The sequence below is a fragment of the Anser brachyrhynchus genome (genome assembly GCF_964034855.1).
Source record: "Anser brachyrhynchus genome assembly, chromosome: 2".
NCBI classification, from domain to species: domain Eukaryota; kingdom Metazoa; phylum Chordata; class Aves; order Anseriformes; family Anatidae; genus Anser; species Anser brachyrhynchus.
The window spans coordinates 3,859,662-3,876,604 of NC_137695.1; the positions used below are offsets into that span (position 1 = coordinate 3,859,662).

General features: G+C 41.1%; 1 protein-coding gene across 2 annotated transcripts in view; it reads right to left on the reverse strand.

Annotated features, from left to right (window-relative positions):
• LOC308189128 (vasoactive intestinal polypeptide receptor) overlaps positions 1-16,943 on the reverse strand; it is a 115,394-nt gene that overhangs the window by 24,852 nt on the left and 73,599 nt on the right. For both annotated transcript variants that reach the window (XM_080578881.1, XM_080578882.1), the window contains 2 exons: positions 16,579-16,679; positions 14,725-14,857 (listed from right to left, as the gene is read on the reverse strand). In XM_080578881.1, the coding sequence (XP_080435007.1) occupies positions 14,725-14,857; positions 16,579-16,679 (234 nt within the window). The remainder of the gene's footprint in view (positions 1-14,724; positions 14,858-16,578; positions 16,680-16,943) is intronic.

Genomic DNA, 16,943 nt, shown 5'->3' on the forward strand with positions numbered 1-16,943 from the left:
GAGAGACCTCTTCATTATTGCATGCAGCCCTTGATAATGGGTCTCTGCCTTTCTCATCAGCTGTATTCAGCCTCAGAATGGCTGTTACAATGCTGGGAAACAAAATCTGTGTTTACCTAAGATGCTTTACCCTTTAGGTGACAGGCACTAGGCAGACATGAGCTATAACATCTCAAAGAAGATTTCTTTCATTAAAGATCAGACCTCAAAACATGTCAGTGTTGAAAGACCAATACAGGTTATGTTTAGAAAAGGCATTTCAACAGGAGAAGCAGCATTACAATACTCTTTTTTTTTTTTTTTTTTTTCTATTTTCCCTTCCACTACCTCATTTACAACAATCCATTTCCCTGTCCTTCTCCAGGCAGCTTGCCCTGCTCGTGTCCATTCAAGACCTTGCAGTGAGATGGTCTTCCCCAGCTTTGCTGGTGTGCTATCTACCCAAGTGTCTCCTCTCTGCTTTCCCTCTTTGGGACATGGGATATTTGCTTTTCCCATTAAGGTCCCCTTCCTTTCCACTTGTGCTTCTGGCCACTAACTGTGGAGACTGATTCTGCCTCCAGCTAAGGAGGGAAGGAAATCTCTCTGATCCCAGACCAGCACTTTTGTGCTTTTCTTTAAATTCATCATAGTCAATAAGAAAATTTCATCTTAATTATTACAGAAGTTTCCTTGAGGATGAGATGAGGCATGCTTTAGGGCTTCTGCATGGGCCTTCCTTGCCTTACTGTGGCCAACCATCTATGTTGGACTCTTTAACTGAGGACTATCTGAAAAAGAGAAGCTGTGCAAGATTCAGCTGCTTACCAGTAGGCTGCTTATGACATTGTAGGCACTGTCATGTATTTTGTTGGGCTTCCAGCTGCTGTTCCAGAAGGATGGAGATCTACAGGCTCTGTATCACTTTCCTAAGTGCTGTGTGATGGGACAGTGATATCATTGGGACATTCACAGGCATTTTAAAAGATATGAGATGTCCATTGTCAGATGGCAAAAGTCTGCCCATTACGGAGAATCCTTAAAGGTGCTGAGCTAGCAAGTAATGGAAAAATCTTATTTATTGCAGTGCCTGAATGTCCTGAAGTACACTAGAAAGAAAGTCTAGTCTCCTCAAATTTAAACACATATTTGAAATAATTTTCTATTATTTTCACGTTAGTTGTGCAAAAAACATGCAAAATGCTGTCTTGCTGGTCACAGAGTATTTAGCATTCCCATTTACAAGTATATGGGTGTGAATGTCTGCTTTCTGGGTAGGAAAAAGGCTCCTGGCTTTCAAAGCAATGACTCCATGTCATGCTGGGCATTTATTGCCCTCCTAGACAGAGCTGCTCTGAGATCACACTGATTTAGACATGGAGAAGCATAATGGTCTAAAAGCTAACAAAGGAATAGAGAAGGTAGAAGAGATTGCATTGCTTTGAAAGAGAACATCTTACAGTCATTTTAGGGAAAATATTTAATGGGCTGTTGATACTTAGGGATGTAGACTGTCCTTCCAAAAAGGAAGGGGTGAGTAGGGATGAAGCACATGGGTCATTAGACTGCTGGCATGACTCAAAGAAATATACTTAGTTGAGAAGCTGGGCAAAAATTTTAGGATGTCAATAGTGGGTCAAATTCAAAGCTTACTGTAATGGTGGTAAAACAACAGAGCTACCTACAGCCAGCATGCAGTACAGAGTTGACGTGCTACACAGTAGCTGCAAAAACCACAGCCCACTTTGTCAGATCATAGGAAAAAAACACTCGAGACACAACCAGGCTTTCTGAGAGAGGGGTAAAGAAAAAGGGCATAAGGGTGGAAAAAACAAGGCAAAGCAATGACCACAGGCTACCAGGCTCTGTACTGTGCCTAGAAGCTCTTTATGCTTTAATGCTAGCCCTGAGAAAAAAAAAAAATTTCTTGTAAAACTGATGTAGTGACTGTCTGACCTACCCAGAGAAATGCAGTCCAGATGCTGGGGGCAGTGATTAACACAGATCTGAACCTGTTGTTGCATTAAATACACATATGTCCTACTCATCAGAGATAATAACTGTGCTCAAGGTATCTCTGCTCGTTATTAACTGCTAAGCACTGGCAGTCTTGACCAGCTGGTCAAGAATTTCTCTAGCTCAGTATAAGTAGCTTAGCTGGACAGGAGCTAGTCCGAGGAGGATGAGGTTTTGATGGAGGTACACACACAACATACACATGTGCATACAGCAGCCTCCGGTGAATGCAATAAAACTCTACAAAAAAATAAGTCAGGTAACTATAGATACACTGCTGTGCACCAGAGATCATCACTGCACCAGCACAAATCTCTCCTGGCTTTTCTTCTGGGGAGATGGTGTGCTACAGGTTTAGCATCGGGGTTAAAGAAAGATCTAAATCCAATCAAGTACAAATGTGCACCTGAATGATTGATCATTCTCCCACCCCACAGGCTATAGCTGGCCTGGGGATGCCCGGTGATGTAAATGGTCTGCCTGAGTCTCATCACCCCAAGCACTGGACTTCCCATCAGGAGACCTGACCTGACCTCCACATGGTCATACATGTATGACCATGTCCCTGCATGGATGGGACCCCTGTGCATCCCCCATGTCCTTGCACCTTCAAACTCTGCATCCTGCTGTAGTGTGGAACACGGCTTGAGGGGTTTGTGGCAGGGCACCAAGATATATTTAAGCCAACTTAAAGTTATATTTAAGTCACCACATGCAATCCTGGGCAATGCTGCAGCACCTGGCATTATTTATGAAGTTGGAGCATTGCCTTCAGCCCAGTCCCTAGCGCCTTTGGCAAAAGTATGGGCTCAGATTGATTGCAATTAATCATGAAACGTGGAGGCCTCTAAATCTCCTTTAAGGTACTTGGGTCTTTTTACCTGGGCTACCACCACCGAAGCAGGATGAAGAGATTTACACAGAGATTTCTGCTGGTCTCTTCAACAGGAGACTGATGAAAACTCATTTTCTCAGTGACAGATTTATCCAGCACTTTTCTTTTATGTTGCCCAGAGGACATGACCTGTCCGAAAGGCTAGTTGTTGAGTGACTCATGCTGAATTTGCCCACAGCAACAGCTGCTCTTCTCCCCAGCCTGGTCAAGGAGGCTTCCTTGATGTTATTTAAAAGCTTTATATAAATCCCACTTGTGATCCTGTTTCCAAGGCATGGCTGGAAGATGGTGTAGCACACAGCAATACCACCTTGCTTGTCGATGCTGAATTTTGGGTCTCCAGGCACAGGAATGGCCTTGCCCTACATCTCCATAACTACAGTGCCGTTTTAGTCTTAATCATAGCTAAACACAGGAGTCTTGAACTGATTCCTGTCCCACATGCCTAAATCAGACTGAATCCCATCCCAGCTATTCTTCTGTTGAGATGTCCACCTCAGCCAAGGCATCATGTAATTTATAATGAAGATGTAATAACCAGATAATTGCTTTGCTGATTTGATTGTGCAATATGATTATTTCCTCATCTCACTATCATCTGGACACTGGAATTCATACGGCTATCCAATTACCAATTGTTTTACAACCTAAATATTGTATGCCACTATCCGTAGCTCTGCACGGCCCGCTAAATTCTGTGCACGTTGCATGGAGATGTCAGGATAGACTTAGTTTCCAAATACATGCTTTTGTTTTTCACAGGGTATTTCTCTATGCTTTTAATCTGCCTTTTGTACGTTTGGTTACTTTCCAAGACAAAAATAAGCTGATAGGGAATAGATACACTATACTGGCCTAGGTATTGCTGCATCTGTTAAGAAAGGAAAGGTGAGGATGATGTTCAGTGAACTTTTCCCTAGGAAGATGGTTATTTCATAGTGACTGTTGATCCTGGCTTAGCCCTCTCATGAGGAGCTGGCAAAGGTGCAAAGTTCTATCTTTAAAGCCTACACCTATTTCTTGTCTCATTTCCATGCTTAAGGCTACTGGCTTTTATATATTATCTTTTCACTACTTAGTTGGCTTTGACAGAAAAATGGAAGAGTATGCCCCATCCAAGGTCCTGAAGGAGGAGCTGCAGTAGAGAAGACATTTCCAGAAGCTGACTTGGCAAACTGAAAATGCGAATATCAATTTGTTATCTCAGCCTTCTGCTGCTGTGTCTAGTCTTCTTCAGAGACAATTAGGGTGATGGTTTGACCCTACAGAGGCCAATGGCAAAGCCCCTGCTGACTTCAACAGGGCTTCATGCTGGAGGCCTAATTTACAGAAATTCTGCATGACGTCAATGGGAATTGTTGACAGAAATAAAACAGGTTCTTACTGGGTGATTCTGTTTCTCCGAAAATGAGCGTTTAGGTCAAGCCAATTTGCTTAGCCACAAAAAATAAAAGGAAAAGAAAAGTGCTAACTTGCCCTTGGCACGCTCCTCCTTTTGTGTAACAACAGAAAAATAAAGCAAATTAAAAACAAACAAACAAGACAGGCTGGCACAAAGCCACCACTTATTTCTTCCCTCTCTTTAATTGCAGTTGTAGGCTAGAATCAAACAGGTAATCAAATAAAAAAGACCCGCAATGTTTATGTTCTACCATGAAAGGGAAGCAAGGTCTATTCAAAGAAGACTTCTCCTAAGCCACTTGAGGCATTTGACTCCTTTCTTCCTTCCCTGTCATGTAGTCTGACAAGCAAGCAATCTTAAATGCTAAATTGCTACACTAGTGGGCGGCTCTGCAAGCTTCCGTGGGAGATGCATGGAAATTCTGGGTGTTGAGTCTTCGCACTGTCTACGTGTAAAGAAGTTTGATGAAGGAAATTCTTAAAATGTCATCATGATAGAGATGATGTGGCTTCTGATTGGAGCATGTAACCTTTAGTTTGTGAGGACCTAAACTGTCAAGTTTAAAGCCTTGGTTAAAGCAATTTTTCATCTTTCAGGAATTAAAATAAAGAAAAAAATGTCTTTAAAGACGTTCATTAGAATAATAATTTTACATCTTGATAACAGATTCTTCAGCTCTTGCTGCCCTAGCAGCTTCAATTGTAAGTCATCCCTATAAAATGTACGGCAGACAGATCAACGTATCTGAATTCAGAGAGGGCTCATGATCACCATCTATATCAGACACAGAAATAGGAGACCTCAAACACGGATTTTCCCTGTTAACATGCTGCTTTGCAACACCGGTGCCCCAGAAACATTATGTGGGAGTGCTCTTAAGCCTTAGCAATAGCAAATTAATTCAATTTATCTTAACCTTCTTTCCTCTAGGTCACAATGCATTACATTTTCATGCACCCATCTTTGCCTAAAAGCACACACTGGAATACTTACTGAATGTCAGCTGTCACAGGGCAATTTATTAAGCCATTATAACCTGGATTTGTGTGTAAGCTTGTTGATTTGTCACTGCCTTCACAAAACAGAAATGCTATTTCTAGACTGATGAGCTGTGCCACACAGCAATATGCATGCACACGCACATACTACTTCAGCAAGCTAAGTCTTGCTGGCTTCCAGTATGACTGTGGAAGGATGTTGGGCTTAATCTCCATGTCTCTTTCCTCTGCCCCTGCTTCCACTTGCGCTGGCTGGGCTGGACCAGGACTGAGCCTGGGTAGGGCATTATTTCTCTGGATTGAGTATCATTGCTCTAGCAATAGCCAAATGCATATGGGCCCCAAAGTCCCCTAAGGTAACCTGGTCTTTTCGTCATGCTTTCACGTCTTTAATGCAAATAGAAAGCTAGTTGAAAATGGTAGGATATTTAGAAGTCTCTCTCTGCTAATACGGAAGTTACATAAAACAACCTCTAATTTATGTGCTTCCAACCCAGCAAAGCACAGCAGGGTCAGATCCTCAACTGGCAGAAGCCTTGCGAATTCTGCTAAAACAAATGGAGCTATACTCATTTACTCCAACTAAAAAATGTGGTCCACATGACTGCACTTTATGCCTAGCCCACTTCCCACGAAGGCCTCCTCAAACACAGCACTATCTATTCAATTCCGTAGGCAGCTCTTATGTCTGCTGCACCTCACAGAAGAAGCAAGTTTAAGCCCCGTGACTGCAATCCTCACGGCTATTTAAGCATTTCTCTTCGGCTGACTTTAACAAGGGTTATGTAACTGACAGTCTTGAGGGCCTGGACCTTTCTATTTTGTCTCTTAGGAATATTAGTTTGATTTTTTTTGGAAGGGGAGGGGGAGTTGGTCTTGTGAATATTTGTAAGATGTTGATTAGCTCTAGATGGTCTAGCCTCTGTGTCAGATGACTCAGAGTTGAGCATAAACATAAAAATAGAATTGTCTTGGTAAATGGGGTAACTGTCCTTATTTCACGCTCATCAGCTGAAGAATGATAACGGCACTTCTGAACACATCTTCAGTAATAAGGCAATTCAACCACAAGTCAGCAACTAAAGGGAGAAAGTGGTCAGAGTTTTAATTATGTCCTTCTCCACACCTGCCCCATGTTCTCTTGTTGTTCTGCATTGCTGTAAGGTGCCAGCACATGACTGGGGCATTGCAGTGTCAGGCAAGATAAAGACACTTTTTCAAAGGAAGTTCCTGCTTCAGAGCTCTCCCGCAGTCTAACTTGCTACCTTCACTCCTGGGTTATTTCCAGGAGCAAAGGAGAAAGGTAAGGGATAACTCATCCAAGTAAAACAATGTAAAACCATGTTAGAGCTTGGTCTGCAAGGTCTATAACCTCTCAAGGGTTGCATGACAACAGTCCAAGGAGCAGAAGGGGCATGGCTCAAAATCTAATACTTTCTCCTTTAAGGAATGGATCACTGCATCCATGGACCTTCCTCACCTTCCTAGCCTGGCATGCCGCCAGTGCCACATGCCATGCACCCAGCTTTATCCCCCACTGCCATTCATTGCCTCCCTGTCTCAAAATGATCATTTTACCTCCAGCTTCTCTGACACTCAAGGTCTTCTTCATTCTCCAACACTGCACATTCTCTCCTTCCCAAACTCAGACCTTTGCTCCCTTTTTCTCCCACATCATTTTAGTAGATCTCCATCTCCAGACACCACAACACTTCTTCCCAACCCATTTTATTCTTTACTCACTACTGCCAGCCCTAATCATAGTTGTGTCTTTGTGCAAAGACGGGGCTGCCAGAAACTGCTGTCTCACTAACAAAAAAGGAGGTTATTGTTTGCCAGCAGCTCCACAGCAATTACCTGTGTGCATGCCCTCTTCCTATGTCATGTATGAGGTGGTTTATGTCTCCTTCATAAATATCAGAATGGTGGCTTGTACAGATGGAGACCTCTTCTATTCTAGAAGAGATGGTAAGATACCACATTCCTGTGCGGAGTGTTTCTGGCTAATATTAAATTCCAAACAAGAACGTGAAAAAGTCGAGGTAGATATGTAGCCCATCTCCCATGCTCATGGCTGCTGCTGGCCATGGGCAGTAAACATCCAAAACCTAATTATAGCTTCTCATTGCTTCACACACCCTTCATCACTGAATTTGCCAGTAAAACCTCAGATTAATTCTGGCCCTGATTTTCAAAGTGTACTTGAAGGCATTATTTTTTATTTTTAGCTTTATTTGCTGATGGGTAATATTTTCACTGTTAGGCCTCTGTTAATTAAAGAATGTAGCCGTAGCCTCTTTGTCTCTCCTTCTCCCCCCACCTCCTCTCCATTTGCTGATCCTTTCTAGAAGTGCCTCAATACCTTTGGTGAAGTGAACCTTAAAATGCTGGTGTGAAATTTGAAAGAGATTTGGCAAACATAAAATGGCCCCATTTCTTCCCCTCTTTCTCTCTTTCTTTCTTTCTTTCTTTCTTTCTTTCTTTCTTTCTTTCTTTCTTTCTTTCTTTCTTTTCTTTCTTTCTTTCTTTCTTTCTTTCTTTCTTTCTTTCTTTCTTTCTTTCTTTCTTTCTTTCTTTCTTCTTTTCTTTCCTTCCTTCCTTCCTTCCTTCCTTCCTTCCTTCCTTCCTTCCTTCCTTCCTTCCTCTTTTTCTTCCTTTCTTTCTTTCTTTCTTTCTTTCTTTCTTTCTTTCTTTCTTTCTTTCTTTCTTTCTTTCTTTCTTTCTTTCTTTCTTTTTCTTTCTTTCTTTCTTTCTTTCTTTCTTTCTTTCTTTCTTTCTTTCTTTTCTTTCTTTCTTTCTCTTTTCTTTCTCTTTTTTTCTCTCTTTCTCTTTCTTTCTTTCTCTTTCTCTTTCTTTTTTCTTTTTCTTCCTTCCTTCCTTCCTTCCTTCCTTCCTTCCTTCCTTCCTTCCTTCCTTCCTTTCTCTTTCTTTCTTTCTTTTTCTTTCTTTCTTTCTTTCTTTTTCTTTCTTTCTTTCTTTCTTTTCTTTCTTTCTTTCTTTCTTTCTTTCTTTCTTTCTTCTTTCTTTCTTTCTTTCTTTCTTTCTTTCTTTCTTTCTTTCTTTCTTTCTTTCTTTCTTTCTTTCTTTCTTTCTTTCTTTCTTTCTTTCTTTCTTTCTTTCTTTCTTTCTTTCTTTCTTTCTCTCTCTCTTTCTCCCTTCCTTCCTTCCTTCCTTCCTTCCTTCCTTCCTTCCTTCCTTCCTTCCTTCCTTCCTTCCTTCCTTCCTTCCTTCCTTCCTTTCTTCCTTCCTTCCTTCCTTCCTTCCTTCCTTCCTTCCTTCCTTCCTTCCTTCCTTCCTTCCTTCCTTTCTCTTTCTTTCTTTCTTTTTCTTTCTTTCTTTCTTTCTTTCTTTCTTTCTTTCTTTCTTTCTTTCTTTCTTTCTTTCTTTCTTTCTTTCTTTCTTTCTTTCTTTCTTTCTTTCTTTCTTTCTTTCTTTCTTTCTTTCCCTCTTTCTTTCCCTCTTTCTTTCTTTCTTTCTTTCTTTCTTTCTTTCTTTCTTTCTTTCTTTCTTTCTTTCTTTCTCTCTCTCTCTCTCTCTCTCTCTCTCTCCCTTTCTCCCTTCCTTCCTCCTTCCTTCCTTCCTTCCTTCCTTCCTTCCTTCCTTCCTTCCTTCCTTCCTTCCTTCCTTCCTTCCTTCCTTCCTTCCTTCCTTCCTTCCTTCCTTCCTTCCTTCCTTCCTTCCTTCCTTCCTTCCTTCCTTCCTTCCTTTCCTTTCTTTCCTTTCTTTCCTTTTCACTTATTTGTATCACATACAGGAGCTGTCTTTAGTTATTTTTCTTTCTCTGTCATTTACTTTGCTGTAAAACTTTGAATGTAGCAGTGATCAGCAGATATGGGGATATCAGTTAGTATAAAGATAATATTCCACTGCTAGGTACAAGCAAATCTATCTATCTAACCTAGTGGTAAAAATGTAGACCAAGGAAATGGGTGTGTTAGGTTTGTGTTGTGACAGCAACACCACAGACATTCTCAGCAGAATCATAAGTAGAAGCCAAATGCTGTCAAAAAGCTCAGAAAGAAGAACTGAAGCCAGTGTGTTTCAACACCTGTCCCTGAAGCCAAGAGAAACTGTTTGGCTGGCTTTCATGAAATTTTTTGGACAGGTAAAGTGGTTCAGGTAAGACTTGAGTGGAAGAGCAGAGTGAGAAATATTCCACTAACAGTGATTTTTCTTTTTCTCCTTGTGCTGCTCCTTGGGATGAAAACCAAATGTGGCTGCTGTCTATCAGGTGGGAAGGGTGAGGGTCTTCATCACTCTACACAGTTGAGCAAAAAGAGGCCATCCTTACTTCATACTGGGTCTCATTTTCATGGCAGGACAGACTTTAAAGCCTTTCCTTATCTCAGGCAGCATCTTTGTGCCTGACTTGTCCAAGTGAATTCAGTGGATGGGGAGCAGTTCTGCGGCAATGAGCTGAACTACTGAAAAAGTGCCAGCTGATGAATTTACACATTTTGGGGCCTGACCCAATTCCAATTAAAGTCAAGGGAAAAATTCTCATTGTCTGCAGACAGAGTTGTGCCAGACTCTTCCCCCAAGCCAGTCAGCCAAAGTTCATCAGACGCCAGTTTGTGATGCTAAAATGAGCTTGCCCTCTTTTGTGTAGGTGAGAGTAGACGTCTATCACAGAGGATGTAACCCAATAAAAGGGCCATGTCTCTAATTTCCAACTCTCCCTCTTTCTCAGATGTGTCACAGACTCCTGCCAACCTTTTTTTTTTTTTTCTTAACTTCAGAGAGCAGAGCAGGGGACCTTCTCTCCTATAAAACACCACCAGATTAGCCAGGGGCTGTGTATATGAAGGGCTTAGAGTGCTGGGTAAGCCACAGGAAAAATCTTTGCAGCAGAACCTGGCTCTGCTGCTCCCTGGTCTAGAGGCCAGATGCAGTCTCCAACCACTAGGTCAGAAACTCTTCCTTCCTATGGCCTTCTGAGTATCAGTTTTATTTTTACACAAGTGCATAAAAAGGCTCATACTCTTCCAGTTTTCACAATAGCCTGCATATCAAAGCACTCTTCCTTCATGAAGTTGGATGGATTTGAATCCAGATGGGGATGTGCTGGAAAAGAAAATGTGTTTATCTTCAACTTCCGTATATAAAGTTCATGTAGGAGCCTGTAGCTTTTATCAATTTGGCCTGAGGCAGCTCATGTTAAAAAACTAATTTTCCACTCTGAAAATACGAGACATATATATGCTCACTATTGCTAAAGGTCCTGCCCTCCTTTGCAAAGAAGAATTTCTCATTGGAATTTGATTGTCTTACTGGAATGCAAAAGGACAAAGAGAAATGATCCCTCCCTTGGCTGGATTCTCAGCAAAGGCAAATTTGCAGAGCTCAACAGAAGTCTGAATTCAATCTGTAGAACTGAATCTTTATATCAAACTGTTGGCTTCTTTGTCTTCAGCTAGGCTGGAAACATAAGTGGTTCATCATTATGCTATCCAGATATTACATTCATGAAACTAAATCAAAGCTTATCCATTAAAACACACACACACACAAAATCAAATGAAAAGACAAGCAAAGAGTTCAGTTCAATCCTTCTACCAGGTTTGCTATTTTGGCTACTGAGCGTCACCCGACATTTTCCAGAGAGTGAAGGAAAGAAGAAGACAAAGCGTGGGAATGCCTAACTGGAAGGTCACAAAGCCTAGAGAAAGCTAATGTGAAAAAACTAAAATTTGCTAAGAGGGCTCTTCAGTCTGGCAGCAAAAAAAAAGAACACAGAAAAATGCAGTCAAATACAGACTGGAAAGTGGTGCAATTTTTCATGCAGTATGAGTAACTGTTCGATGCAATGAAGCCACATGCCATGAGTTTTCCATCAGAAATGACTGACTAAGTGATGACTAAATGATTGACTAAATGATTAGACTGAATGTATTCTGAATGAATCGGAACAAATAGTTATTGGAGAAGTCAGGGTGGGCGATTTCACAGAACCCTCCTAGCCTGATCATCTCTACATCTGGGTGCTTAAAGCCCATATTCACTAATACACTTGAGCATATACCTATCTGAAAGTAGTTTAAGACAACATGATGATTCAGTTTCACATAATTATAAACATTGCAACTGAGGGCATGACAAAGAAAGTGAGGTTCGCTCTACTACTGACTGTTGGCACATTTGGCAATAAGCTGTGTGTATACATGGCCATGAGATTTCAATACTGTTTCTACCCCTCTAAAATGTTCAAGGTCACTGGTGGTGCTTTGTTTCCCATGGGAAAATCCCACTGTACTTTTAGAAGGACGGCTGTCTCTAAAGGTCAGTCTACATGCTGCTATGCGCCTAAGGACACACCTAATTCATTTGGGCAGCTGGGGAGAGGAGAAGGAGTGAGGAACATTTGCAAAGCTGCTGCTGGTGAGGTTCCTTATGGCAGCACAAAGGGCCCGGACCACTTTGTGTAGGTCTTGGGATCAACGGTCACTTAAGCCTGCTACATTTACTTATGCAAATGAGTCTTGCTTGTCAGCTCAGGGTTTCTGCTCCATGAAAGGCAGGGTAAATTTTTCACTGAAGCAGGAAGACTTTTCTTTCCCTCAGGAGTGGATCTATCAAGGAAGATGAACCAAGGAATGTAAGCAGTTTACTGGTACCACACCCCAACACCATCAAGTGCACAGTGCATGTTCTGGCTTATGTGATGGCTCAGTGATTGGCAGCATTGGCCCTGAGTCCCTGAAATGCTTGTGGCCACATTCTCTTTGGCCATAGAGACATCCAACAAACTTTATTTTTCAGGGCATTCATGTTGAACACAATGGCAATGGTTGGACTTAATGATCTTGAAGGTCTTTTCCAACCTAAATGGTTCTATGAACCTGTGATTCTATAACCCAGAACTATTTCAGTTTAAATTGCCATAGAATTAACACTGTAACTGAGGTTTCCTTTTCCTATACTAGATAAAATGAAATAAAAATGCTGCTGCAGCAAAGCCTATGAACATTTTTTTTCAATTACATATTCATCTATATTAAGTGGAATTCCTAACAGGTTGGAGCATTGGCACATATGTTGGTGGCGAGCTTAAAATATTTTTAGGTGGCTAGTGCATAAAACATAATTTTATGTCTTCTTACTGCAACAGTTAAGGTCAAATTCAGGAAACAGATCCCTTCATCAATAATGCTGGGAGAGGTTGTAATTCATCTGGATTTTATATATCCTTGAATCTGTTTCAGAAGGGAGGTGCTTTTGTCCTTTTTTCCTCAAAGGAACTAAGTGCAGTACTTTCTCCTCTAATAAAAAGACCTCTATTGCTTTGGTTCTCCCCTCTTCTGAAACAGTATAGTGGTGACAGCATTCAATAAATTAAATTGTTTGTTCAAATCTCTCCTCAGACTGAATGAGCTCAAGGCCATATCTTGCATTATCAGTAGAAACACGAAACCTTCCACAAATCCTATAGTAGGCCCTGGATATATCAACTAGTTAGTACCCATTGTCCCCCAAGTCAAAATCATATCCTGCAATTTCAAAGCACAAACAATGCAATTATTTCACCTAGCTCAAGCCAATCTAACGCAACCAAACCCAACATAAATTCAATGGATTTTATAACTATGTCTGCAAGCAGATGAATATTAGGAGAGGCATTGTGATTGCATTCCATATAGGTATTTTTTCCTTATCGCCTAAAATATCACCCATATTCTGCAGGGGGTAAGCTCAGTCCTGTGTAGTGGAGACAAATTTATTCTACATACTTTTGTAACCCTTCTCTAGGATCCAACCATTCGCCCTGCACTGGCATTTCCCATTGAAATCCTCTGACGAGGAGAAACACACACAGTGGTGGTAGCCATGAGTCTGGCTTCCAGGAACGACAGATTCTGCAGGACAAAGCCCAGTATTTATACACAGAAGTGCTTCAGGATGGACTATGGCAGCAGACACTTCTCACAGAGCCTTCTGCAATCATGCCTGAGTCACGACCTGGTGCAAACTCCCACAGGAGTGAGAGGTTAGGTCAAACTCCATGGTTCATTGGGTTCTTGGCTCCTCTGCCAATTAGCATTGGCAATTATCTGTGGCAGCAGACACCAGACAATTGTTCATCCATGTTTATATGTCATTGTCATTCATGGGCCTACATAATAAAGTCCCATTGCTGAAGAATACACATCCCAGTGAACCACAGAGGAAAAAATAAAAAAAAAGCAGCGGGTGGGTGGTATGCGGTCACTGCGATGGGGACATGGTGTACACAGTTCTCAGGGAAATGATGGGAGTAGGCTGCTCTTTGATATTAACTGGGAGGTGCTCAAGCAGAAAAGCCATTATAACAGCAGGGGTGGGACTCAGGGTACGGATACAGGAAAGTCAGAAGGGAAGGAAGAGATTGGGTGGTGAGATTGGGAAGAGAAAAGACAGTCTTTTCTGTTGCTTTACGATGCAGAGAAACACAAGTCTTGGAGAGATCTGCTGGACTGCTGTGTCCAGTCCCCTGCTATTGCCAGCAAGTAGCTCATCTAATGTTATGAACTTATTATAGAGTTGTTTTCTTTCTTTCTTTCCTTTTTTTTTTTTTGATGACTTCTGATCACATCTCACTATTTAGGTGATTTCAGTTTCCCGCTTAAATTTATTCATGACTAATGTCCTCTTGCATCAACGCTGCCATTAGATTAACAGCTCTTCTCCCGCCTTAATGTTTGCTCCAGCTGATTACACTGAGTCTGAAAGAGGAGAAAATACACCAACTCCTTTATTCTCCTCCTTTTTCATCCCAGAGGGGAAATCTCACAGTTACACGTTAGTGTGGGATACAGATCCACATGAAAAATAGACAGTGATGTCTATATATAGATTTCCTGCCTGAACTCGTGCAGAGATCTGGTCAATACAATCAGTGGAGCTCAGAGAGCCATCCAGCTCACCAGATGTAGGTGCCTTCTTCAAAATGAGGTGGACAGCTCTCTGGACCCTAGTGGACATATTGGTTAGATCTCAGCTGACTGTGATTGCACTTTACACATGGAGCTCATGTGTTGGTATTTAACCTGCAGAGTTATCTGAATCTGGATCTCCCACCACCACTGAGGGGAAAGGCTTTATTGAATCCTTAAGCAGAGGATGGCAAGTCTTTGATCAGAATATCTAAGAAATTAGCACAGAACTGGGAGATAGGCACAGGATTGACTGGAATCCCAAAATCTTGCAGTGACCAAGTTGTGGATTTGACCTTAGAAGGGGCTAGAGGTCTATAAACTTTTCAGCGTGGTAATTTATTTTATGCCCTTCCCACACAAATTAAGCTTCAGCAATCAGCTTTTTGTTTCTTTTCAAATTAAAAAAAAATAATATCGAAGTCTTCCCAAGGTAGTGTCTTACATGCATTTGCAAATTAATTTTTGGTACATTGTTTAAGAGAGGCAACAGAACGCGGCAGAAACTTATGCACAGCTACTTACTGAGCTCACAAAGCAGTGTTCAGCTTCTCCACTTTCAAAGAGGATAACATCTTTTATGAAGACTGCGATGGCTCTCATTATGAAGGACATGAAGAGGTGCATATGAATATAATTTCGAGTACAGTGTAGCTTTCTGTTGAGGAGAGATGAAATAAGATTTCTGAATAACAAGGCTTCTCAAAAAGATTATTTATCTATTTATGTGTTTCTTCTGCCAAGATATAGACTTACAATTAAACATTAGAAACCCTGACACAGACAATGTTCTGATGTAAATCACTGCAAATTCACTTAAGCCTTTTTAAAGCCACAAAAGATGTGGCATTCCATATATCTGTAGCAGTGTTGCTTCTTTTCCAGTTCTCAGAAAAAAAGGTCAAAAGATAGAATGATAGAAAACAGGTCCGTCATACTGCTTTCCATTGGAAAAGAAACAGTTTTGACTCAGTAAACTGCACTCACGATAAAGGTCTGTTTTCTACAGAATGTTTGTACTGTAATAATTTTTTTAAAGGCGAAATATTTCTTCAGGGGGAGAAATAAATTAGCAGCTGCTGCCAAAATTAACACATATTGCAGGTTTTCTGGAGCAATGTGAATAATATTTTCACTTAAAATGGCTATTTATTAATTACATTAAGAACAACACAAGGGTTTTTCTGTCCCTTGCCCACCAATATTTTGAAGATGAATTTTCATCAAACAGGTCTGCTTTTCAAGTGTATTTTGTTCAGTTATCAGAAACACAACAGACCGCTCTCAGCAACATGATCGAATTACCACGTTTTAATGAGTTACTGTGCATCGGCAGAGTTTATGCTCTTAATCTCTGACAATGGCAAGATAAAGGGACTGAGCTGAGTCCTCTGTTCTTGCGGTGAAACCAAGTCAAATTACTCTTTTTCGTGTAGAATTCTAATAGTTTTTTTTTTTTTTTTGTGTAGAAAATGTGAGAATTACTCTAGAGCATACACTGCTTCCTACAGCTTTCTTTGGCGACAATGTCTAAAATTGTCATTAATCGGACTACCATATCACACATTTCAGGGAAGCCATCAGAGAGTGGCACAAGGAGATAGAATCGGATCTAGAAGGTTCTTCCAACTCTTGGAGGTCTGCTTTTTGCTGTTCTCCCTACATACAAACACCATTGTAACAGGAGATTGCCTCATGTATAGGCTTGTTTGGTAGAGGTACCCAATTATAGATGCCTGAATCTATTACAAACAACAGGAACTGAGGATGAATTCAGATGCCACAACTTAGGCATCTAATGCCATTTAATTTGCTCTACTATATCTAGCTTTCAATCCATAAGGGCCTGGGTCTCCTGAAGGTCCTACATCACATCTGTTCAGTTTGTGCATGATTCAGAGTCTCTAGCATGTCTAATATAGTTCTGGGTGGCTCTGTTTTGCCCTAGAGCTCCATGGGCTATAGTAGGAAGTATTTCTGAAATGCATTTCTGGAGGTAGATTTGGGGTATGAATCATCTGTCCCATTCTGAATACCTACTTTAGCTGAAATGCATCGTTCCATAATGTCCATCCATACTATTCTGACCAGGTATCTCAGATACAGAGATCCACCATGTAAAAGTTTACATTTAGTCAGATGAATCCCACCTTAAATAATTGGACTGAGGGTTGTAACTCTCATAAAGATGCCACAAATCATATATCATAAAACACTGATACCAAAAGATGGAGGAACATCCCTCTCCTGTCCATCTTAGATGTGTTTTGCATCCACGCATGGTCTATAGCCAAAACAGTTGACTTATTTGTATTTAAACAGCCACCAATTCCTCTGAGTCACCCCCTTACCTCTGTCTTTTTTTGCTCGTGCTCTTACCTGAAGAGACATAAAATGATCATAGCAGCCGTGAGAGCAATGAGCGATAAGGTATGTCCAATGGTGTAGCCGGTCTTGACTGTGCCATAGAATGTCGTTTGCTAACGCGAAGGAAAGAAGCAAAACAAGACTTTCAAAGAGCTGCCAACATCTGCCCAAATACCCTGTTACTGATATTTTCCTGACTTTCTTGGTGAAATGAGGGAACCACCCTACTCCATTATCTTAAAGAAAACCTTCTTCACCCTTTAAAATCACATCCGCCAGGCTACATGATTCAAATACCCCTGGTGTGAATAAGGGGAATGTGTCTGGTTGCAGCAGAGCTTGGATTACACCAAAACCAGGTTACTGTTACACGAGGG